Source organism: Lepeophtheirus salmonis, chromosome 3, assembly GCF_016086655.4.
Source record: "Lepeophtheirus salmonis chromosome 3, UVic_Lsal_1.4, whole genome shotgun sequence".
Classification (NCBI taxonomy): Eukaryota; Metazoa; Arthropoda; class Copepoda; order Siphonostomatoida; family Caligidae; genus Lepeophtheirus; species Lepeophtheirus salmonis.
Window position 1 is genome coordinate 42,987,116 of NC_052133.2, and position 26,570 is coordinate 43,013,685.

Genomic DNA, 26,570 nt, shown 5'->3' on the forward strand with positions numbered 1-26,570 from the left:
AATCTTCCTCATACAATTTTCTTGACATAGCGATTACTATGAGTATCTATCACTTAACAATTTGTTTAAATTAAATTATAAACATCACAAGTCGGATTTATTAAAATGAATTCAATCAAAAGGCGAATTTTTTATAAGAATACATATCATCTATAATTTAAGTCGATATTATGAGCATATTAAATTATAATTGAGCTATTCCTGGGAAGTATGACTAGAACCATTATAATATATTTAAGTCATAGAGCGTTTTCATATGACGTAATCATGGTTAATTTCGGCCATTTTGGAGGGTCTAAACAACCAATTTTTATAAGAATAAAAACCCTTTTTTCATTAATATTAAGGAAAACAGTGAACCATTGCTATGTATTTGGATATCAAAGTGGGACTAAAAAAATTAAAGGACTTAAACCCTATTGTCTAAGAAAAATTTATCCCTCTAATGTCTATTTTTATTGTATTTCAGACCCCATAATATATTAAAAATATATTATTACATCGTTATACAATGTTATTTCCATAGTGTAGACAATAAATTATCTATTAATGGAAAGGATAATACAATATTTTCTTTAATTATACTTTTACTGTTCTTAATCGATCCCCAAAAATATTAATTAAACAAATTTAGCCATTTGATTAGGACTTTCAGTATATTATATTTTCTTTGATTTAATTTAAAGATCACTTTTTATCATATGCAAGAAGAACATGGTATTCAGAGCAAGTGTAAACTCTTTATTTATTCAAGATATGAACTACAAACCCTCAAGATGGCGTCATCTTCAATTATGACATCCTGCAGTGAAAAGTGAAGAAATTATATCTATAGTGATTTTCATAATTGAGCTGCCCATAATTATGTGTCTTGGGAGGGGGGAGTTGAAAAAAATATATACAATACTATAATCAACAATGTCGTTAATAATAACATCATATATTTCATTAATAATGTGCCATTTTTATATCATACTCATTAATTAAAACATTAATATATAGCATGTGGCGGTCGTTGAGCGAGACGTCATGGTGTCTCAAAACAAACTACAACAATGAAAGAGATAGCGAGTAGACTTAGTTAGAAAAAGTACTGTAAAATGTTACACATATGAGAAAGAGTACATCCACCTATTCATTCATTTAAGCAATGTGACCACTCGGAATATAAATTATAATAATATTCACACAGCTAGCTAATAATTAATAATCAAGAACGGCCCATGGAGTAATCTCATTGCACATTCGAGGTGCATAATATTTATTCTAATAATGTTCATTCAAACAGACGTAGGGATATCCTAACTAGAAATGACATTTTGTAAGCAAAAGAAGAGCACGGCACAGGGTTATACAGTACTGAATAAAGATCCTTGTTAATTATCAGCTGCCTATCATATGATTTTGAGGTAGAAAATGAATTACTTCTATTCAGAGGAGAACCTTCTACATTTAAAATCGCGTTAGTCCTTAGAATTTATATTTAAATTCTTATATATTTAATTTACTATGTATTTTAAAAGCAATTGAGACTAAATTTAGGCGAGAGTGCTTAGTCCAGAGGGAGAAGCCAACACCAAGACAACCTATTAAATAATGAGCATGAAAGAAAAAAGTACAGAAGAACCAACTGTTTTTGTTTTTCTAATTTTTAAGGGTAGTTTTTTCATTACAAACATGTCAACCCAAGTGATTATAACATTCATTATTAAATACTGCAGACTACGACGACTGAGCATGCTGTTTTAGGTTCATGTTAGTAGTAGTAGTAGGAAGAGTCGGAGCAGAAGCATGAGGAAGCTAGAGGAGGAGTAGAATGAAAAAGAACTGCTGTTAGGGCAAGCGCTGAGCTGCAGAGAGAAGGGGAATGTAAGAAGAAAGAAAGAATGAAAGAAAGAAAAAAGGGTAATAAGAGACGAGCGTAGCTTGTGTAGCTGCTGTGTAGCAGCCAGAGAAGAAGAAGGGAGAAAGAAAAAGAGGAGACGAAAAAAAAGGAAGAATGATTAAAAAAAAAGAATTAGAAAAGAGAAGAAATTGACGAGGAGTTTGACAAAGTTTGGAGGATTCTCCTAATATCCAAAAGGCAGCTCATTCCTATGATTGATAATCAGAGTGTGTTTCTACTGGGAAGTGAAGTAGTAGTGAATTGTGCGTGCCTCTAGTTGAAAGATTTCAAAGTGTTTGTGCTGACTCTTAAGTAATAATGTGTAACAGAAGGGAATCTCCGCCTTAGATCTCTACTAGCCGCCACTCGAGTATCGCCAGGGATGGACTTTTCCCCTCACTGACTGATTGATTGATTGATATTCCGTCTCTCAAGTAGAGCTCGTCATTGGACTCCTCAGACTTTAATTCTGATCGCAACATTTTCGAAAGACGATTACTATGTTTTATTTCAAGGTCCTCACCTTCTTCTTCTTCCTCCAACTCTGTTCCATACAAGCCAATTACATCTGGAAAGACACGGATTGGGTCTATCTAGAAAAAGGAGCTAAGGTATAGCCTAGAGGACATGTCTCCCTCATGCGTCACTTCCGCGAATCGCTAATTAGTTAACTAAGATGGAACGCTAATCCCATCCCACCTTAATTACTTAGATTTGAATGTAGAAGTCACCCTTTGAGTTACTTCTTAATGGCCTCACCCAAATCCAATTTTCAAATGGATAGATTTATAAACCTTGGTCATGTGGCCTTTCAGCCCCAATTCAACGGGGTCAAGTGAGATAAAAGGTCTCAAGGACTAACACTCTTAGGCAGAAAGCAGCCTATCTGACCGAGACAATGCGCCCCCCGATCTTTAACCACATCAAAACTTACTTTGGCCCATTGCAAACGAATGGGAAGGTAGCATTATCCAGCATTTCTCCCTTGTTGGAAATCTCTGACCTAGATGGATTCCTTGGGTATCCGGGGGTCATTTGACAAAACTTTGCATTAAGAGGATTTAATTAGTGGATTAACAAAGAATTAGTGGGTGCCCACTTTTGCTTCCTTCACATGTCTCTTTCCCTCTTGCTGACTCATCCTTCAATCATTTATAAATAAACACATGACCCAAAGTCTAGGAAGCTTCGTTTACAAAAAGGCAGTTTCCTTATTGATGAGGGCTTACTATTATTCACCCCCGCCCTTACGTTGAACGTATTTTGCCTGTATCTATGATGATTAATATTATTCATACATCCTAGGAAAAAATGAACAGGGACCCTAATTGGGGGGCCTCCATTAAGATGAAGTATTTTAAAATGAATTCGACATATCATTTTTCCTACTGGGTTACTTCTTAGTTGTAAATTAGTAAAATATAATACTACTATGTCGAAGAATAAAATACTCAAATCACCTATTATTTTTGATACTGATCCCCATTATAATTTTATTTGTTCTTTTAGCAAAAACAGCCCGTGGGTATTGAAGGCAGTGGAGATAAATTTGATCAGAATACGGATCGGTCATATGGTAGCATCAAAACATATAATGATGACACAGAAGATGATGAAGGCTCAGGATACGGCATTTCCGTGGATCATCCTTCTCCAGAAGGAATAGATCAAGAAGAAGAAGAAGATGTCGATAATTATTTTGAGAACTCTGGAGAAAGTGCAACAGTTTCTGAAACTGATGACTTCCATTCTAATAACTACGATAGCAGCGACGAGAGGAGTAGAAATGTTCCTATTTCTCCTCCAGTTGATTCTACTGAGGTAAGCAAGGGCTTTAGTCATTCATTTGAAGACAAAACATTAACTCCATTCCCCATGATTACTCTACAGGACCCTTTCTTCGAGGATAATCGTTCAGATGATATCTCATTCGAAGCTCCTGTCAGTACTCAGTCAACTCCTAAACTGGAAGGTGGTAATCCTTCAATAACGGGTCCGAAAACTAAAAATAAGTCTGCATCATTCTTTGCTCAACCTGGTATCATGGCTGGTGAGTGTTTCAATCTTGAATTTAACCCACTATATATGCATTATTGGCTTTGTAATGCCCTCTATGTGACTATATTTAATATTGACCATTTTTTATCAAATTTGAAATTAATGAAATTTAATTCCTTTTTTTCCAGCTGTCGTTGGTGGTGCTGTTGTTGGGTTGTTGTGTGCCATTCTCTTCGTCATGTTCATTGTTTATCGGATGCGGAAGAAGGACGAAGGATCTTATGCTCTGGATGAGCCAAAGAGATCACCAACTGTTAATTCATACTCTAAACCCTTGAGTCGCGAAATATATGCCTAGTATTTTATATTTTTAGATATTATTACCAATTGTAATTTTACTATCGTCCTTTTTCGTATGAAGGATCTAACTCTTCTTATTCCTATTTTACCAACTTACATACATTAAATTCATAAAGAGATCATATAATTTCTCAGTTTTATTTTGTAAATAGTCTATTTACGTTTATTTATATTTGGTCGATATATTGTTTTAAAAAAACGACTTTAAATCAAATAAATATATAACTATATATATCTATACTAAAAATAACTGTTCTTTTTTTTATTACCAAGAGTCAATATATATATATATATTAAAGAAATATGTGCATATGGTCATGAAAAATACTTTCCAATTAATCAGAAAAATATTATAATTCATATTGTGAATGCTAAAATGTTTTCCTATTTCCTGACTCACTGTCGTTACCAGTAAGTTAGTTTTTCGTGTTCTATAATATTTATTTCAAAATGATTGATATTTCTAAATGTTTAATACTAGTCCACAACATATTCTCAGGGCCAAGTCTACATATCTAATTACGTTCATTCATTCCCGGACAACAGAAAACAAAAATAATTCATTTAATGTGACAAATCAGAAACTATGTTAAAAAGTAAAAATACGTATTTGAAAATGTTGGACCAGTTTCTTAGTTGTTTAGTCTTCGCCGGATTAATATTATATTAAATAATATATATATATATGAAAAACTCATTCCTTTATCACACCATTGTCTCTGTTTGTATGATAATTATAACAGCTTCAACGATTGATGAGTTTTATAATTGAACATTTAAGGCACATCATTTACAAATAACTATAGCAGACTTTTTATTATTATAGATGATTAGAACTATTAATTTGCATGCATTTTTAAATTACAAATACAGTTTAGCCTACCACATGAAACTACATAAATATAACAGTAAAAAGTGTAGGAGGCTGAAGTAGGAGTGTTTTTTTTCTTCCATTGCATTTATGCCATTGGTTCTAAATGAGAAATATCCTACCTAATAATGAACTAAAGGAAACATTTTTTGGAGCGTTATGTCACTGATTTAATTACGATACAACAGTAACTTTTTTAAATGTAACTTTATAGTCCCAAAAATGTTCCTTTAAATTAAAAAAATGAAGAGACATAAAGAGTATTGATCAATATTTAGAGGTTCTGGAGGGTTATTGAATTAGTAAATTTTCATAAAAGTCGACATATGTCAAGACAGAACAATTAATAAATATGTTAATATCTATATTAAATGAAAAAACATTTGTTGAAAAGTTATAATATAGTTTTTCCCCTTAATAGATCATTTACTATTACAAAATTGAAAAAAAAAAAAAAAAATTGTTATTGGTATACCGCGTATAGCGCGCACCTTTTTTTGTCATTTATGTATGATAAAGTCTTAGTTTATCTTAATAAGTATTTTTCTAAGTGAAAAATTCTATACTTTTATTGACTACATCCCTTATGACATCCACTTAGAGAGTTTATAGTTAATTTAAGAACCGGAAACCATATATAAATTGATTGACATTCGTAGACTCCATTATGATTCAGAATATAGCCGAAAATGTGTCCATATGAGTATAATATTTGATTGGCAACGTTTTTACTAACATTTGCTTTATTTTTGACTTCATGACAGAGCTTAGTAGGTTGAAAATTAAGATTTATCAAAGAGATTTGAATGTGTCATGAATATTTAAGCCAAAAATCTTATGTTAAGCCGTTGGACCCATCATTAACAAATGAATATTATATTTCAAGAATAACATGAAAATAAGAGGTAATATTTATATACAGTCTAACCTGGTCTAACGGCCACCTGTTTTAATCGTGTCACTGCAGTATGAGGCCATATCCAGTTTTTAAATTTAGAGTGGTAAAAAAATAAGAAACCTGGTTTGAGAGGTCTCTAACCAGTCGCTTGCCTGATCGTTAAATACATGGTTGACTGTATTATTACTATACCGATGGATTGATTTGATCTGCATGGAAATGACTCATTCCTGCTTTAATTTTCGTAGGAAGAAAATAATGACGAAGCCCTTGTTTTGTTTCTATACCTATAACAACAGTTAGGAAAGTATATTGGTACATTCATGAAATTAATTAATCATAATACTCATTCAACACTCAAACTTTCATTATGACTAAGAGTAAGATACTTTTGTCGTAATTTCATATAAAAACATTTTTTTTAAAATAATTTTACCTTTGAATTTGCGTTACATAATCTTTTTTCAAAGCTTTTCAAAAATACGGAAATATACATTAATTTGTGCAAATCACTTGTATGAAATTTAAGAACATTGACTTCCACGAAAATATTATGTAAAGTACGTATTCTTTATAAACGTAACTGAATCAATATTATTCTCTATGATAATTTTGTTGTTTGAAGAAGAAAATCTTAATATTTTGACTCTTAAATCCTTTAGTATGCGTACCAACATATTTTGACGTTGAAGCCTTATCAGTTATCACAGCTTCAATATACAAGACACATACGTTAAATCCAAAAGTAATCGTGTAATAAAAAAAAATAATAAGTATGTTTCTATTTTATTTATTTAAGCTGATTAAGCCACTTTGAAAAAGAAAAATAATAATGCATAAAAAATTTTAATGACCTACAAATAGCTTTTATAAATAGTGAATTAAATACATATTATCTATATGAAAAGTTTTTTTAATAGATCAGTTTGTTTTTCGACAAGTTTAAATTAAAATTATATTTACTATCATAATCAAATCAATATATTATTTAGAAGTATCGAATAAAATGGAAGATTATATATTTTGATGACATGATGGAAGCGGGCACTAGGGGTTTGTGCCCCTCCCTAAAACGATGCCTGTAATATAAATATAATTTGAATTTCATTGTACTTAAACTACAGAATTGTGTCCAGATGATAAATTATTGTACTTGACTATTGTTTATTTTAAAATGTCACATTGATTACTCAGAGGTTAGAGGATTAATTTTTTTCATTTCAAGCTAGTTAGCTGCACTTTTTTCATCTAGCTCTAGTCCCTTCATTGGATATAGCTTGCTTATAAGTTATAAGTTATAACTTAGGACGTCCTTACCTTTACGGAAATTTTGTCTTGATCAAGGAAAAAATATCGTCTTTGTAACAAAAATTTTATATGGGGAATTAGTGGGAAACAAATTTTTCAATGATATAGGTAAATATTGATTCTAAGTTTGGAGAAGACAATGCTCCAAGTAGCCTAAATTGATGGTGTTAGAAAAAAAAAGGAAAAGTAACAAAGTTGGAAAAATGTCACAATTCTTTTAAGCTCAACACTATATTTTATCGACTCCTTATAATAATCCTGCCATATAAAAAAGAGAAATTTGTTCGGTTTTATTTTTAATTATGTCCCCTTGGTTTTATAAAAGTTAAATGTAGATAAGTTACCATCCTCTTCTACCTCTTAAATAGGCTGTATCTAGGGATAAAAGTGAGCCGGAAAAATTCATTTGACAAATTTTGTAAAGTAAATAAAAAATATTGAATCCGTTCAGAAATAATCTTGTGTGGGTAATTTACTCATGAGATGAGTTAACGACAAGCTACCTGTATTACAGGATAACTGATGTAAATGATTTTTTTTTCACTATTTACCTGGTTTTATTTATGCTTAAAAATGTACATTATATGTATGTGATGTAAATACATATCTTTTGAAAAAGGGTCGATAATTACTGCTTTATTATAACCTACTTATAAAAATCAGCTCATCAGAATTCTGCCATTTTTTCCACTGTGTCATTTTTTTTAATATTTTACTATTCCCATTTTTTCCCTGCCGTTTTCCTGTACCATTTTCCCCTTATAATCTAAATTGACATAAATATATTCATCAAATATTCAAAATTTGATTGATGTAATAATGTTCATTTCATCAGAATTTCACGTATTTGTTTAAAGTTTAATCGACTTTTTAATTACAAGTTTTGATAAGAGAAAATATCAACAATTACCCACTAAATAATATGTGGACATTACATATTATAATTTAATCCATAATTAATGTTCTCTTATCTTTCAAATATACTTATAACTCCGACTTCGAAGTTAATACTTTCTTCACCCTTGTATTTTTGTGTGTACTAGCAAAAACAAATGTGCTAAATTGAAATCGACATTCCATCTGTAAGTTTATAAAATTTAAATGAAGTGAAGAAATGAATTCTTATTTTAGTATGCAGTGATTAAAGTGTGTTATCAAGGCCAGCCTATCCGAGACCAAGATTTTGAGGATCGAAACCTTGATGAAGTCTAATATATCAATTGATTAATAACGAATAATGTTAGAAATAGTGTTGAAAATCGGCATAAAAAATGTAGTCGTCTAGCCGGTTAAAGTTAGGCGCCTTATAGCCAACTAAATAAAAAAAAACCCTGTGAGGTCAATAGGGCATGAGGAAACTAAAAAAAATCTTATCTACAATGTACATAACATGTTATTTTATATGATATGAAAGGGTTTGGGATTTTCTATTTATCGTAAACTACTTAAGTAATTATGTAGTATATATTTATGATGCTCAAATTAAATCGATTTATTTCTAATTTTACACGACAGATATTCAAATCAAATATCAATTGACACCTGAATCCATTATTTTTTATGAGCATTTACAATGTAAATAAATTAATATTATAGGTACCGTATATATTTTGATTGAAATATGTATTAAATGGTGAGTTTAATCTATTATAAGAAATAAAGTCTACTATTTATAAAGGGATTCAATTATAATAATGATCAATAAGACCTTTTTGGATAAGATGTATCATCCATCAAATTAATTAATTATATGTATAATAAAAAAATATATACCCCAATCACTTACATAGTAGATCACATTTTTTGTTAGCATGCTATGAATCATTTTTATATTATCAAAATAATGGGACACTTTGAACTCAAATGTTTAGCACCTACATAATTAAAAAAATAATGAAATAAAGTTGTAAATCAATAATAGTCCAACACGACTTTACTATCCTTGAAACTTATCTTTGAAAGAATTTCATTTTATATATCCGACGCCACTGTATAAATATTTTAACCTTTCCTATTCGTTCATCAATCAAAAGGAAGTTTATTCAGCTTTTACACTTCTTTTAAGTTAAATATTATATTATAAACAATCATGAATCTACGTTACAAATTGCATACATTTACTAAGTAAGCAATAAGACGTTATTATGTATAACTTCCTATTTAAATAGAGAAGCTCTTACTAATTGAGATTACAGTTTCATAATCATAATAAGGATAATTTTTGCTTTATTAAAGAAGCTATAGGAACACTCCTTGGTATTTTTAGATTCCTTCGTTCGTCATAGCCATTACATCTAAAGTCATTATAAATAATTAATAGTGGGGATGGCGAAGGGAGGGGGGTCATTATATAACATTTGTAAATATAAAATATGTTTATCAATAATGGGATTGATTTAACTATAGATAAGTTAAAGTTTATTCGTTTCTATAATGATTAACTATGAAGGGTTTAATATATTTGAGGTTTTTTTTTTTAAATTAAGGGATCCCAAAAATATGGGCGTCCCATTAGTAAATCAAGAGTTGAAAATATTAGTGTTATGGCCTATATGTTATCTTAGAAGTATAATATATATTTTTAACAACAACGACATTCAGACTGATGAGAAAAATTTCTCAGATCCATTTTATTGTCAAACATCTTTATTCATATAAAAAACAAAAACACACCAGAGTTTCCAAGCTTTCAAGTTTGTTATTTAATTAAAGGGTGGTCAATTAAAATCTGAACACTTTGAACTTTAAACTTCACCAAGATATAATTTATTGATTAACTATAGAATTTCCACAATATTAATGCTATAAATAGATGTGTGTATGAGCTCTCTTAACCATTAATATAGTCGCCCTTACCGGCAATGATGGACTCCAGGGGGCATGTAACCAAAAGGAGTAGTCAAGGGGTTGGCATAAGGTCTGAAGGGGGTCAAAATTGACACAAAAGAGTCTTGCAACGGAGGAGATGGGTATATTTCATTGTTGGTATCAAAAGTGGACTCTCCATCCTCACAAAACTGTTTATACCCATTCTTTTGATAGCCTTTGAACATTCTGGTGTGAAATCCCGAGATCTCTTGCCTGGATCCTCATTGACTTGAGGGGATTTGACTAGGGGTGTTTTCTTTAACCCCTCCGGGCCCAGTTGAGCCTTTTTGACAGAACCTTTCTGTTACTCCAACATTTCTCACTTCCTGACGGCTCCGACGGTGATCATGGAGACGCCAACTGCTTGGAGTGTGCGAACAGAAATTCGTCAATCACGTTCAAGTCCCATTTTCTCGACTTATATATAAGCTAGATGGCTCAGGTTTTTTCTGTTTTGTAACTAATTGTTTATGGTTTAATATATCGAAATATAAATTAATTTCAATAACCTTTCTTAATTAATTATTGATTTAGTAAGGGTTTAGATTTCAACGGACTACCCGGTATGTTAAGTAAATGTTTGAGTTACAATAATTTGGCTGTAGGCCCACGAAATAATAACTTGAGCGAAATTTAGGTATTCATTTTTTGAAAAATAATTGACTTTTGGCTATTCTTACCCATATATTCTCGGTTCTCAATTTCTTCATTTGTATCAGAATCACAATATAGTCAGTTTTTTTTATTTATAAAACCTGAGGGTCCCCTTTTTTGAATGACGTTACCCAATCCGACCCGCGATAAAACAAAATTAAATATATATTGATGAAAGAGCTAATTTTTTGCAGAACTGGGGTTGTATAATTGTGTAATAACTAATAGACATCCCGATCAGCAGAATAAAAGTAAACTAGGTATGAATATATAATTATAATAATTAAATGAAACTTATATTATGATATTATTTAATAAGAGATGTAAATGTAAAACCCCAAGAAATCCCAGAAAACAACATCCCAAGAAAGAAACCGTATTATCTATTTGAGAATATCATCTCAAATTATGCACTGCTGGCTGGCAATACTAGAGTGTATGCAATGCCAAGCGATTATTTTAATCTTATGTTTAGTGATGTAAACCGTTTATATTTTTGAACTGGTCTGCTTTTTTAGAATTGGTAATCTGAAGAATGAATTTTTTATTCATCAGCTGTTGTCATTATTATTTAACTTCTGTGAAGTGAAATTTATTTTCTACTACATTTAATTATGTTCAAAACCTGATTAAACATTCGTTGTTTATTACCTTCTCCTCCCTTGTCACTGCTGATTGTAGCTGATTTAATGAAACGTAAAGACAGCTAAGCTGCTCTCCTCCAAAAAATTCTTCAAATGGTCATGTTTGCCCTGTTGATTTTCGTATTTTTAGCATGCCCAAAATACACACGATTTTCATCACTACTTATGTTCATAGACGTAGAGAGAGAGAGAGGGGGTGCTGTGAAAACTATCAATATTGATGGCTTATCCGGGAAATAGTAGGACAGGTTTTACGGGGACTCTTAAGACTAGGAATCTTGTGTTGGATACATATTTAAAAAAATTATATATATACACTAAGAAGAATTTTAAATAATAAGATCATCAAAAAATACTTTAAAAGAACTGACATCTTTTAGAAAAAAGACAATTATAATTTTTGTATGAAAGGCCGCTCCAAAAAATATTTCTTCATTCTAGAAAATCAAAAAATTATCGCCTAGAAGATACGTTTGGGCAACATTCGACTCCCCTACGTCTATGTATGCTCCATCTGTTTTCCCTACAATAGGAATTACCTTACAAAATATAGAATGAACGAATAATACCTAAATCCGCCTTTCTCCATTATAAGAAAATGACTATATAATATATGACGTAGGTATATATATCTGATTCAAACCATACCTTCTTCAGGTTGATTCATATAGGCTTTCTACCACATTAGTCATTATTCTATGTGAATATCCAGCAAGTCCCAAAAGTTGTGTAACGGAACAAAAATGGTAAAATTTTAATATATTAAATAAAATAATCACCCAAATGAATCATAGCTTTTATATTATATCAATATGAATATTTGTTCTTTTTTTAGGATGGAAATTTACCATCCAGACCTGTTACAAGCCTTGCTGCTGATCGATTATCGTCTAATAGAACCAATAATAATCATGTTACGGAATGGATGTTTGATGGAAACAAGGATGTGAGTGATAGTTTGCCTATTAATAGACCCAAAACAGGATCTGCTAAAACCTATAACGTAATATGATTTAAAAATTATTTTAAATTGTTCATAGTTGTTTAAAGTTTACACTTTTAGTTCATTTAATATCCCCGGAACACTTTTGCATTTATCACGCAACCTCGTTTACTTGTATTTTAATGTAAAAAAATAAGTTTTATTTCATATTCAAATATATGCATATAAACTTTACTGAAATAGATATTGCTTTGAATTATATTTCATACTCGTTCTGTTATTGACAGTTTTAACAATTTTCTATCTCTAAATTATACAAAAATATCGTATGCGTAGGTATATGTACGTCCGAAGCATAAATGCTTCAAGTTGATAAAAAAAATTATTGAGATTTTTTATTTTATTCTTCAACTATTTTTTTTGTCTGTAAGGAAAATAAACTATCGATAAAGTTTTATATATTATTCTGATATTAATATTGTTTCTATTTTTGTGATAAAATAACCCCATCACCTTATACAAAACCAATGGTTTTATAGGAGATAAAAAGTTGGCCATAAAAGATAAATGAGTTGTAAAATTTCATGAACTCACTTTGCTAAAGTTTTGTGAGATATGACCTAAAATTAAACGTTATATAGCTATTGGAGTATTATAAGAAATCGGCTATGAGCAGAGTACATACCAGCAGTGAAGTCGCTAGACCCTTTTTTGTGCTTGTGTTTGGGGGTAGGGGGGGGGGGCTTAATCATTGTCTTCTAAATTAAAAAAAAAAATCATAAATATACGTTGTGTACAAGTTGGGATTTCTAAAAGTTCTAACTTGTACGAGCAAATTATACAAGTTACAACCAAAAATTAGATGAATAATTTTACATGAAGGATTTATAGTACTTGAGATGAGGATGATGCAATAATTGAATTGCATATTCTATGGATGATTTATATATTAATGTTGCACTTTTTGAAAATTTTAATACAAATTAATAAAATATAAGCATTCTATGGCGGATTATATAGCTCAAATCCCCACAGTTATATTAATCATAAATACATAATAACTATGTAATATTAATATATCAAAATCAAATGATAATATCAATTTATAGTTGGTATTATTCATTAATTGCCTTGTAGAAGCTCCACACTTGAAAACCCCCATGTTAACTGTCCCTAATTCATTGTGTAGAAAGTGAGCGCCGTTCATGCTTTCCGTTCATTTTTGTGCGCTTAAATGAAAAACAATTAATTGACCAACCATAATAATCTTTGAACGAAATTCATGTACCCGTTCATTCCTCCAGTCCTGTTTATTCTTCTCCAATGACACACATCCCTTAGCCTTAGTGACGAAACAACGATTAGGAAAGGACTTTTTGTCCAAACTTAGTTGCCTAAGGAAATACTTTTTTGGGTTCCAGGGGTGCTAAGATTTACTCTATTAACTAACTACTAAAACTCCATGAATTCACCAGGTAAATTCTGCTAATGGAATAAAAATTACAAACGCCACAGGGAAAAAATGACGTCATCCGGGACAGCTCAAAAGTTTCTTCACTCCAAGAACACAGATTTTTTAAGAGTCAAATAATTTTAGACAAAAATTGATCACGTTGTCATCGTTTCATTTGGAAAAAAAGAATGGGAATAAGTTTACGAATGAAATTTTTCAAAAAACAAACAAAACAAAAAATATCAACGGAACAAGTGTGCTCAAGCCTTCTACTTTATTACTTGATATATGAGTATGACCCTCAATTATCTAAGTTGACAAGAATATCAAAATTTTTGAAGGGACTGTCAAATTTTTTATCTAATATATGTTTTTTTATATTATTAAATATTTTTTCGGATCTTTTAAAATTTATAAGGGGTTAAGTTTAAAACGGCCCATAATCTAACCTAGTGGTGGGGAAATTTTTCAGTGAAAGGACCACATTGAGGAAGTTATAATTCTTTTAGGCTTGTATTCAGAACATAACATTTTCTAAAGTTGTACTAATTACGATATATAACTTGTAAAAAGCCAGAATATATACAGGAAGGAGATTTAAAATCCGGAACAAGTTTAAAGCTCAATATATCGGTACTCTGAGTGTTTATGAAGGTGTGCTAATCAGATTTAGCTAACAAAACTATATGAGGAAAAACACAAAATCCTTGACATATCCCCAACGTCGTGAAGCCATTATTTTGTGCTCTGTTCCGGATGCACGCCTTGGACGAAAATTACTCAATTTATAATAACATATGTCGTGTTATGCTAGAACTTTAACTTTGTACAGTCTGTGCAAATTGGGTAATTAAAATAGGATTCATTCCGGTAAAACCAACATTTATGTTTATGTTTTAGACAAAGGGAATGTGGCCTCCTAGCTCGCAGGATCTGAACCCCTTGAACTACTATGTGTACGGCGTCTTGTATAGAGAGTAAAAAAAAGCGTGCACATACAGGGATGTCCGCTGGGGGTGGCTGGATTGGCTGTAGCCCCCCCCCCCAATTAATGATTTTTCTTTTTACTAGATTTTTTTTTGTCATTTGTTTAAATTATGCAACAAACAAACAAAAAATTGATATTTGAAATTTTTTCACAAAAATTTAAATTATCTGGGAATGACAATGTATTTTTGAAATTTAATTTTTGTAACATTTTTGAAATGTATTTTTGAAATTTAATTTTTGTAACAATTTTTGTCAAATATTTTATTTATCTGTAAATAGCTATGGATTTTTGGAATTTTTGTAAAGAGCTCTGGAATTTTGAAATTTTTTTCCAAAAAAATTTATATCTGATTTTTTTATTAATTGGGGGTTTCCATTCTTAAGGCAGTTACCAACATGGACTAGAAGTTCCTCATCAAGGTTTGTAATAGGTTTGAGGCTGTGGTTGAAGCTCCAGGTGGTTGGTTTGTGTGATTGATTTCACCATAGACCCCTACATGTAAGAGCAAAGGATTTATGAATTATTTTTGACAAACAAATTGTAATATACATGATCCTTAAATTTTCCATATTTAAAATCGCCACTCTGTTTTATATTTATAAGAAGAAACTGTGAGCAGACTATTCATCGAAAACAATTTTGCAAACAGACATTTCGCCGAAGGACAATTTGGAACAGTTGGCCGAAAAATGATATTTAATGTGTCTATATAATGATCCTTAACCACTTGGAAAATAACTAAGGTTTCCGTGTTGATTTAATGTATTTATAATACTACTACGGTAAATGATTCGAACTACATTCAAACCACATGCTACAGTGGTGTGTCTATATAATTAACAAAAATATATTATTCTCCAAAAGAAAACTCATTAATTTACCTATACGACATGAAACATATTCATTGTTTACATAGTAAGTTAGTAAAGCTAAGATTGTAACAACAGTACTTAATAATTACATACTATATCTTTTTAAATTAACTTAAAATATGCAATCCTATAAATCAATAAAATATTATTTTCCTATCAAATTTTCCAAACTACCATTCGGCAGTACTGTTTTTGCTGGACAGTTCTAGAACATACAAAAGTAATTGATTTTTTACAACGGTATCCCCAAATCATCAACAACTTCTATTTTATTTTTTTGCACGTGGTTTTTTTACAGCCTTATTGATTTTCTAAACGTTAATTAGTTGAACTTGAATTAAATACTGTTAATCTGTGAACAATTTTCTACTTTGAATGAAGAATCAAAAGATTGGACACGTCAACTATATTTCAAATTGTTCTATCCTTTGAATGAGATGACGTGTTTCTGATTGTTTTTACCTCGAGAAGCATGAAAATAATGATTATATCTAAAAATTGATGATATGGTGGCCAATAATATGTTTTTTGAAAAAAATCTGTATGATTTTGTATTATTTTTCTCCTTGAAATATCTAATAAAAAAATAAAAGTTATATCATATAATTTGTAGATACATGTCTCCAAATTCAAAAAAATGTTTCAAATATTTTTGTGTCTATTTCTGAATTGGAGAAAATGTCTTATAAGTACTCAAAGATGACAAAAATAGATGTCAATATCTGTGAAAGTCTAATAAATGCATTATTTTTGATCATAATGACTAAAAGAAGCGTTTATTCTTATTTAAAGACATACATCTTTGTAATAAAAAAGAGTGTCCATAATAGTTTAACATTTTAAATGTTATAAAAGATTTGTTCCTTGCAAAAATAATTATAAATATATATTAAGTTATCAAAGATTATTGATTGAACAGAGTGGGGACACAAAATTCACAGTTGCATGACTAAATTACAAAAAAACCTTTATTTTTATGGAATTAAGAAAAGACGGGTCAAAACTAATTTGTGGCATTTTTAGATAAAATATTTAGCTATATTTTTTATTCAATATGCCCATCTTTACAAGCAATAACAGTCTCGGGCTACGTAGTATTTAAAACGATTATATTATCATCCAGCAAGAGTAGAAACATAGAGTAAAAACCTGTGAACATTGATCATAACATCACATAGGTAGATAGATACTTGAAAATGATGTATTGAATTTTACATGCATTGGTACAACATGAGTAATGGTTCATCACTTATATTTCTGTATTTTCAGAAAAAATAAAATAAATAAATAAATATGTAATAGTTCTAGTCATTGCACATATACCGTTTATCAATGTCAATTTCTATGTGTTCACATTGAAAAATAGCATTTAGAATTAGGTAAACACGTACTAGGCTTTCTCTTCTTCCTCCAAATTATCTTGGAGTGGGATCCCGAAAAATATCAGAACATTGATACTAAATTTAGGTATTCATTTGAATTAACATATATTTTTTGAAGAATGAATAGATTTAAGCTAGTCTCACCCGTTATACAGGGTGTAACAACGAAATCCTGCGTTTAAGATTTCCGGCATATATGATGATGAAATTCCGCAAACCTTTTTTATGGTAAAATATACATATAAATGTTTCATTTAGCAGCCAAAACACCGCCATGGAGTATATAACAGAATATTACAAGCCTATTACGTTTTCAAAGGCAGAACGCAGGTGCGGTATTGTGATCATTTTTTTGAACAACGATCTCAATACTGAGGTATCAAAAAAGACAAAAATTGAGAGGATAAGTGTTACGGAATTGAGGAAGGTCCTGGTGTAGACTAAGGACCCTACGGGAGTGATAACAAGCAGGGGCGTCCGCAACATTTGGTTTTTGTATTTTTTTTTGGAAACATTAAAAAAATAATTTTTTTTTGATTATATGTATTTCAAAAATCCATTGCTATTCACAAAAATTTCAAATATTAAATTTTTTAGAAATTTTGTTCAAAAATCCCCAACTATTCACAACAAAGTAAATTTTTGTAAAAAAATTTGAAAAATTAATTTGTAGGAATATAATTTTAAAAACAAAACTTCAAATATGAAAATTTTTCGATTTTTAAAAATCCACAGTTATTCACAAGAAAAAAAATTAAAATGTTAAATTTTTTAAAAAAAAATAAATAGATATAGGTATAGCATGACTATATTACATGTGACTCTTTTAATAAAAATATTAAACTTTTGAATGTTCCTAATTCAAAAACACATATTATATTTAAAACCTTTACCTAGTATATGAATAATGTGTGATTTTTTTTTTTTTTTGATTGATTCTTAGTTCATATTTTTTCCCTCCAAGTATCAGGCGCACACGATATTATGTAATTGTATATACCAATCGATATATCATGATATTTATATTAAATGAAGCTTATTTCATGAAATAATTAAATGAGGGATTTCCTGGGGGATTTTCCTGGAATTTCTCGTAAGTATAAAACCCTGAGAAATTCCAGTAAAACGGAATCCCTAGAGTAAAAACCTTAATAGATACAAATTCAAACTAAATAATCATACAACCCCTTTTCCTTTTCAGGCAGACTCTCGACTCCCTTCACGCCATGGCTCTGCTGCAGGGGACTACTCTGGAACCTCAAGACCCATGACAGCATCCAGTGGACGTATAGGAACTGCCATAGGATCCCATCGCGGGATTCCTGGAACAGCTTCCAGACTTCTTGCCTCAGCTGCACAAAATAGGCAAATGACCCGCTCTGGGATTGGACTACAGACTCCTGTCAATGTTCATGAAAGACCCGTTACACAGCAAGGACTCTCTGGGTTTAGAACCACAACAACAGGACGAGGTCCAGTTCGTCAATATCAGGATAAAAGTTATTTCCTTGGGCTTTTACGTGCTAAAATGACGGAAATTCAAACTGAGACCTCAAAGTTGGCCAAGGAAATTGATGAGGCGAATGAGGAGCAGAGTACTTATTTAGAGTATGATAAAAGAGTGAAGGAACTCGCCTCAGAACTGACAGGTAATATTTATATATATTTTTTTTTGAGATTTTTGTATTATTCATGACTGAGGGAGCTTCATTTATAAGTTATTATGGAGAAGAGCGTAGAACAATTCATATATAAACAATATCTAAGATTGTCAATTAAGATAGCCTCAAAAGAACGCCTTTGTAATTAATTTTAATTAGAAATTAAATCTTTTTTAGAGTCTCAAGGTATATTGGCAGACTACAATCTCCTCGTTGACAAAATTAACACAGACACCAACCGAGCAGAGGTTGAGGCGGAAGCCATCAAACTAAAGGCTCAAAATGATATGGAGTGGAAAGAAGTTGAGACTCTATTCGAAGAGAAGCAAGATAAAGAAAAGAAAATCAAGGGATTGGAGGCAGATATCAATCAGGAGCGCTATTTGGCGGATAACGTTATATCTGCAATGCAGCCCTCATTACGAGAAAAGTATCTAGAATTGAAGAATCAAAATTTGAGTTATCAGGTCAGAGAACGAATTCATATACTTTCACATATTGTACTGTGTTACTTGAGTCAATTGAGTCTAACCGAAACGTGTCCATTAATTAGAAAAGGAAGAAGAAAAACAGACCATATATGCCAACTGCCCGTTTATTAATTTCTATTTAATGAAGTATTTTCAGTGTGTAGTTATTGTATTACTCATCGACTATTCATTTTCTACTATTGCGTAATGTTTTTGGGCTTTATGTGAACTAATTAGATAATAAAATTAGTAACTGTAGTATATCCATGACATGTTTGTCTACTCAAAGGTTAGAAAAACCTCATTAGACATTGTTATTTATTAGAAAATAACTTAGGAACAGCTCCACGAAACTCAAAACATTTGATGATAAGTTGATAAAAATCAAACTGACTCAATAAAATATGAAATCGATTCAATTTGTTCGACATTGTAATTTAGTCACTATCAAACCGAATCGATATTTTTTTGAGTCGAAACAACACTATTCTTTTATTTTAGATACCTATTTATTTATTTTTGAAAGAAACGTCATTAAGAAACAGTTGTTTTGATTTCCCCTCAAAATAGTAGTGGAAGAACCCCCACAAATTGTTGTATGATCATTGATCATCAATCAACAAGCACTTGAGTGTCGTGGTTGTTGCTGTGATGATTAATTTTCCAAATGATAAATCCAACTTGTAACGCCCATTTAATTCAAGGATGGGATATAACTTCATGATTAAAACTCGTGCGACGAGCATTTCATACGCCAGTAAAACCATTAAAATACCATTTTTTGAGCCATAGGAACTCCTATATATAATAAGTCACATCAATAGTTAGTCAATACATAAGGATCCAGTAATATCAATGTATATTTTCATTAGTGTTGGATGGACCTAAAAAGGCTACATCAGTCTGGTCCGAAGAAAAAAAGAATAATCAGTCCTCGGAGTGGTCCGTATCGGTCTTTTATGATAAACACAACAGCTGACATGAAATAGTTATTAACTACGTCCTTTCAGTTGTTCAGCATAACCTCTTTCAAAGAGACAATACACTTGAAGTTTAAAGTATGAGATGTGTGGCTAATACGTATAATACTCAAGTATTCTTCTTCTAGTTAGGAGTGGTAGGGTACGAAGTTGTACTCCAGTTAAATTCGGTACGTTTTTACACTCAATGCGTAAAATTTATATTTAACCACATATTAAATATTTTGATATTATAAGATCTTGATTTTTTTTAAATTAATAGATTTAGATAGTGAAGTAAGATTTTATCACATAAGCATCCTTTGAAATAAGAAATAATTTATGTATTTGTTTATACAAATCAAAATGATCAAAACATCCCACTTGACGAAAAACACGTGGTATTGTGGAGGGGTAACTTAAATAATTTTCCCAATGTTTCCAAGTTAGATGCGCGACACCTCGCAACTACAGGTACATTTGTATCAAACGAAATATTTTTTTCGACAGCTAGCGATATTGTAATTGATAATTGGTCTTGTTTATTACCAGAAAATGTTATAATGTCATTTTTTTCAAAATTTATTATAAATTCATGAATAATAATATTATATAACCCATGTATATTTCATATCAACCTTTGTTTTTAGAGAAGTTATGTATATTTAGAAATAATTTATTTGTACACGAAATTAGTCTTAGTTGAATAGTAAAAAGATCCGCCGTATAAAAAAAATGGAACGGTTCAACACTTACAATAATGTTGGAGGGATGTTCTTGAAATACCCGGCCCAACCAATAAAACAGAAAAAAATTGGCTGAAAAAAGGTTTGTTATTCAGCTCTATTAAAAAAATGGAATTTTTGATTTTTTCTCTCAAAAACTCCAAAAATTATGTTTTGTTCCTGTCAAACTTCGCAAAACACTCAAATGAAACTTCTCCAACACATTGTTTTTGCTGAAGTATGAGAAAACACGGCACCCATCTTGCACACAGCTTCTCATATCCAAATTTTCAGATAATATGTGAAATACTGCACTATTTGAACAATGACCAATATTCTCCATTTTCACAAATTCACTGACAACGTTGACTATAGATGCCTCCCAAACAAATACTAAACAACGTAGTGCCTTCAAACTTTAAACTAATGCGTTAAATATTGCGAAGTTTATAATTCATTGATTTTTTACAAAATAACTACCAACATATCTTAGTCAGGCTGGGTATTTCTGGGAGCAGCCTTGTATGTATGTACATTACACTGTCCTGTTTTGAGGTTAACACTTTTCCCCTCCTGAACAAAGAACCTTTTTTGATAGGGATAATAAGAAAACTGACTTTTACACAGTTTGAGGTCTCTCAAGTCACTTTTGTTTTTGCTTTTAAAGTAGAATTTGTAGGGTTAATACTGACTTTAATATTAATCCTTTTGTAGCCTGGACCAAATATGATAATACTATGAGTTAAAAATTGTAACTTATATATTTTTCAACATTTTGTTTATTAGTAAAAAATATGTTCCACATTGTTGAATTTTTAATCATTTAAGGGGTCTACTAAGATGGGGTCATGACTTGGGGTTTCCCTGTTTTATCATCAAAGATAATGTTCCTCATTTTTGTTCAACAAAGGTCACTTATACTAGGGGCTATGTACAAACTACAAAGTACGCACACATGTAGAAGGCCGGAGGGATTTTGAAGTTGCAAATACAAGATATAATAAAGTACGTCTATTATGTATATCGAATGCAAACATAGACTGGGTTCAATAAATGCCAAAAACTGGAATTTAATTTGGCTATATTACTTCTTTTTATCTCCAAAATAAAAGAGGGAAACCACAAATCATTAAGCAGATCTTAGGGCTCTTAAATGATTAAAAACAATATACACAATATTCTTTACTCACAAGCCAAATACTAAAAAATTTAATAAGTACAATTTCTGACTCATGATTGCTTTATATTTGGGACGATCTATTAGAATTAAGAAAAAATTATGGAAGGAAATGAATACAAATCTTATTCCACAACCAAGTTTTAAAATAATGGAGATATTATTATTTGAAAAACTCGATCGTTTTTTTTTCAGAAAAGATAAGTCCAAATATTTTTATGTTTTGTACTACATTAAACATATTTATAATTTCATTTTTTAATTGAAACTTTTTTAGAAAATTAAATTTGTCCACAAATTTAGAAAAACATATATATTTGCCTCAAGAGACCTCAAAATGGCAAATTTGGTCCAAAAACCTTTTATTCCAAAATTAAATTGGTCTACAGAGTAGTAACTGAAAACTTGCAGTAGCATAAATAAATTACGAAAACTTTATTTTTTTTATTGAGTCGAGAAAAGACAACTCAAAACGAAATTGTGATACGTTTAAAAACTATATTTAGCTATATTTTGATTCAATATGTCTCAGTTACAGGCAATAACAGCCTCGGAACGTAAGTGAAGGGATTGGCAGCTATAAACGATAAAGGTATACCACACTGTCATAATGACAGCTCAGAGGGAAACCAAATATAGTTGATAAGTGCAGGATACACTTTTCTCCAAGGCTTCCCAAACTGTAAAGTCCAGGGGGTGGAGGTCAGGGCTGAAGGAGGACCACAAGGAAACAGGCTAGAAGTTAGCCATATTGTTACTGCAGAAGTGTTTGTTCTTCTTGGCCGTACTAGATTTTTTACTGTTGTAGGCAGACTGGATGAAGATGCCAACGGTATCTGCAGCCTTCTCAACAATGACACCGGCGCAGAGGCGATCACATATGTCTTGCCTTTTTTGTTGTTGCTCCGATATTTTTACACTTAGAGACATGGGATTAAAACAAAACTTGTTTATTTTTTGTTTCAGTTGTCGTTTGGTTGCGTAATTAAACATATTTAAATTAAAAACAACTTGAAATAAAATCGTATTTAAAGGCTACTCCAAGTTTTGGGTCCTTACTCTGTATATTTGGCCAAAAATGGGATGAGAAGCCTCAAATTTTGCCAAAGTTAGTTTATGGTTGTCCGCAACTGAATTTTTTTTTTTGGGGGGGCGTCCACAGAGGGTGGGCTGGTGGCTGTTGAATTTATCACAAAAAAAATAAAAAATATTTGATTCATTCAAAAAATTGTATATTTGAAATTTAATTTTTGAATTTTTTTACAACCTTTTTGTGAATAGATGTGGATTTTTGAATAATTTTTTAAAAAGCTTAATTTTTTGAAAGTAGCTATAGATTTTAGAAAAATTTCCAAAAAAATAAAAAATAAATTTCTTGTGAATAGATGATGATTTTTGAAATTCTTTTCCAAAAAATAAATTTCTTTTGTGAGTAGCAGTTGATTATTTTAATTTTTTGTGAATAGCTGTGGAGTTTTGAATTTTTTTCCAAAAAAAATGTAATTTTTCAAAAATATTTTTTTTTGCGAAGAGCAGATGAGTATTTTAATTTTTTGTCCAAAAATTTAATTTTTTGTTAATAGCTGCAGATTTTTGATTAAAAAAAAAATTAGTCTTTCAATTTTTTTTTGGAAAAAATTTGATTTCCAAAAAATACCAAAAAACAAGCGCCCCCATCTCCCCAAAACAAAGAAGATATATTGTCCTGTGGACGCCCTGCAAATAACGGGACACTCTAATATGTAGAAACATACATATAACTAAGTTATATCCGCATCATAGACCCGAACGTGACTGAGCAAGATTTGATTATATTATAACAATAGAAATGTCATTTCTCTCTTTATTTAAATATATTTTTTTCTGGTTCTAAAAATAAAAAAAGCGATGGAACTGAATGAATCCATGTTACAATAATCATATATAATAAAGTGCCTTCATGTACTTTGTATGTATTGTCCGATTATCTTTTTGACCTTGAGAGTCATCTCACAAAATGCTTTTACGTCTCTCAAACCATACAAAAATGGAGTCATCATGAAATATATATGTATGCTTATACTTTTCGTGACATGATCCCCCTCTCTCCTCTCCTTAACAAAAAGTGGACACATGAACGACAATGATCAATATCTATTCAATCAATACACTAATGCATTGTTAAAGAAAATAAATGTAAATAAGATATCTGTAGATAGAAAGAGAAAACTACTGGTTACATATATTCGTATTGCCCGTGTTTAGACTTCATAAATTGCATCACAAGATGGAACGCAAATGGTCATTCGGTAGAGCGCAAATCTCAAGGGCCACAGGGCCGGCTGCAAGATTATATATACTTTATTATTATTATTATTTTTTTTTTTGGGGGGAGGGGGCTTGGTTTAATTTAATAAAAAAAAAATCAATCCCTCAAATAAAAAATATCCCAAACAAAAAAAAAATTACATTTCATGTAATGTAACTTTTGATAAAATAATGGCGAATAATTCAATACTTTATCTTTTAAAATTAGTGTAACATGAATGGGAATCATATCTACAAAGTATTTTAAGATGAATCATCATCAATTATAATTATTACTTTTTTCGGCAATCAGATTTTCGGAAAAGTGTTACGATATGAATAATCACTACCAAGGATTATCAATCTTTTTTTTTTAGTGATGTACCACATGTACCCCCTCACGAGCACAAATCATTTTTAGCTCTGGTGATAGGGGTGTCAGCGGGATTATATTTTGGAGGGAATCTTGGTTTTGAATTATTTTGAAAAAAAATCCAAAAATTAATTTTTTTTGTAAAAAAAATTCAAAAATCCATATCTATTTTTGTTATTTTTTTCAAAAATTCAACCCCCCCCCACCCAAATATAATCTGGCGGACGCCTTTGAAGCACCCACTACGAAGTATAATCTTCTTTATATACCCAAAATGAATAGAAATACAAGTTTAAACCATAAGATAATCGGGCTCGCTAGAATTTTCAATCTGATGTAATGTACCGACTTCTAGGCAAGACAGGCAGATTTTGAAGAACAACGCAACCACTCTTAGCCTATGACGTCACTATTACTAGAATTTTCAATTTTATTTATCATACCGACTGCTGGGCAAGAAAACCAGACTTTGACTAAACATGCAACTACTCATTTATTATGACGTCAATATTTATAGCCTGGTGGAAGTCAAACATCAGTCGCACACGCGTTATGGCATAACCTTATATTTTTATTAACCTTGCATATACGTTAATAGAAAAGGGATCCTCCTAGGCTCAAGGATTCAAGTCCTGTCGACTGAGCCTCTCAGGAAAAAGGGGCCCCTAAGACCTGGAGTCAAATTATTTTGCTTTCACATCAAAAAATTTATTTATCATTTTTAAGTCTCTGAATAAGTAACATTAACCAGTATCCGCTCCTAACAACCATAACAATCATTTGTGTCTTTGTTTCTCTAATATTACTTGCTGTACCATAATAATGATTAAAAAGGATAGGGGTTAAAGGATTGGAGGGATGCTCGCTCGAGTTAAAAGGACAGGGAGTAGTCGTCCAGGGAGTAGGTTTTCTTTTCCCTCGCTAACATTGATCTGTATATAAAAGTAACATTTACAAGTACAAATTAAATTTCTTAATTCACATTACATATAAAGATTACTTAAAAGGTTAATGACGTATTTATTGACTATTTTGATGAAAAATGATTATTAAGTATTTTGTGGTAAATTGTAAAGTTCAAGTGCCCTTTGTAATTACATTACACATAAATACAAAATAAATAATTCATTTTATTGGATCAAAATGAAATGACAACATCAATTAGTAGTTGGAACTTAATTAGTTGGTGCTCTATTTATACATAACTTGAAAGGATGAATATATTGCAACTTGTACACGAAATGTACATTATGTACCTATTAGAATGAAAGGCATTTTAAATGAAATTCAAAAGATTATTAGTTAGTTCATTGAAATATCTCAGTACATAAATATGTTTATATTTTAAAGATAAGGGAAATTTACGACCCTTTTTTGTATTATCTCTGGCTTTGAGATTAAAAATTACATATATATTTGAAAACTATTTACCTATATACATAGATGATCTTAAAAGACTAATTTATACTCTGAGCCCCTCTTTATTAATGATTTTTTTATACTGTTATCCAAATGTTGGTTACTTATCATGAGTCCTCTTTTGACTTAAATATAAAAAAACACACCAAGAAATTTAAGTACTTTGAATTAGTATCTGATAAGGTATGTATGTATAGATAATTTTTTCTAAGCTTTCATCTGTAAGTATTACTTAAGAGATATAATGAAGCTATTAAGTCATTGCAAAAGAGTTCTGGTTATCATTCTTAGATAAGAAAAAAATAGTGGATTACAATTTCCAGTACTCAAATACTTCAAGGGGCTATATACAAAGAATATGCACTTTACTACA

The 26,570-nt window shown here is 30.7% G+C and overlaps 2 protein-coding genes across 3 annotated transcripts in view; both read left to right on the top strand.

Annotated features, from left to right (window-relative positions):
- The first annotated feature begins 1,758 nt into the window (after positions 1–1,758).
- On the top strand, positions 1,759–4,490 carry LOC121115148 (uncharacterized). Its single transcript, XM_040709330.2, has 4 exons — positions 1,759–2,496; positions 3,395–3,706; positions 3,776–3,935; positions 4,072–4,490. The coding sequence occupies exons 1-4, from the start codon at positions 2,386–2,388 to the stop codon at positions 4,239–4,241; spliced, it is 753 nt and encodes a 250-aa protein (XP_040565264.1). The 5' UTR covers positions 1,759–2,385; the 3' UTR covers positions 4,242–4,490.
- A 7,651-nt stretch (positions 4,491–12,141) lies between these two features.
- The window catches only part of LOC121115149 (intraflagellar transport protein 74 homolog), a 36,287-nt gene continuing 21,858 nt past the window's right edge, over positions 12,142–26,570 (top strand). The window contains exons 1-4 of one of the 2 annotated variants that reach the window (XM_040709331.2): positions 12,142–12,232; positions 12,322–12,489; positions 18,329–18,776; positions 18,966–19,255. In XM_040709331.2, coding sequence (XP_040565265.1) covers positions 12,230–12,232; positions 12,322–12,489; positions 18,329–18,776; positions 18,966–19,255 — 909 coding nt within the window. In that variant the 5' untranslated portion in view covers positions 12,142–12,229. The remainder of the gene's footprint in view (positions 12,233–12,321; positions 12,490–18,328; positions 18,777–18,965; positions 19,256–26,570) is intronic. The other variant, XM_040709332.2, reaches the window with a different exon arrangement.

Excerpts from the sequence above, each read along its gene's own strand:
- LOC121115148 (XM_040709330.2), top strand. The coding sequence starts at position 2,386 with ATGTTTTATTTCAAGGTCCTCACCTTCTTCTTCTTCCTCCAACTCTGT. Across the intron at positions 2,497-3,394 it reads ATCTAGAAAAAGGAGCTAAG|CAAAAACAGCCCGTGGGTAT; the intron begins GTATAGCCTAGA and ends TTGTTCTTTTAG. Across the intron at positions 3,936-4,071 it reads TCAACCTGGTATCATGGCTG|CTGTCGTTGGTGGTGCTGTT; the intron begins GTGAGTGTTTCA and ends CTTTTTTTCCAG.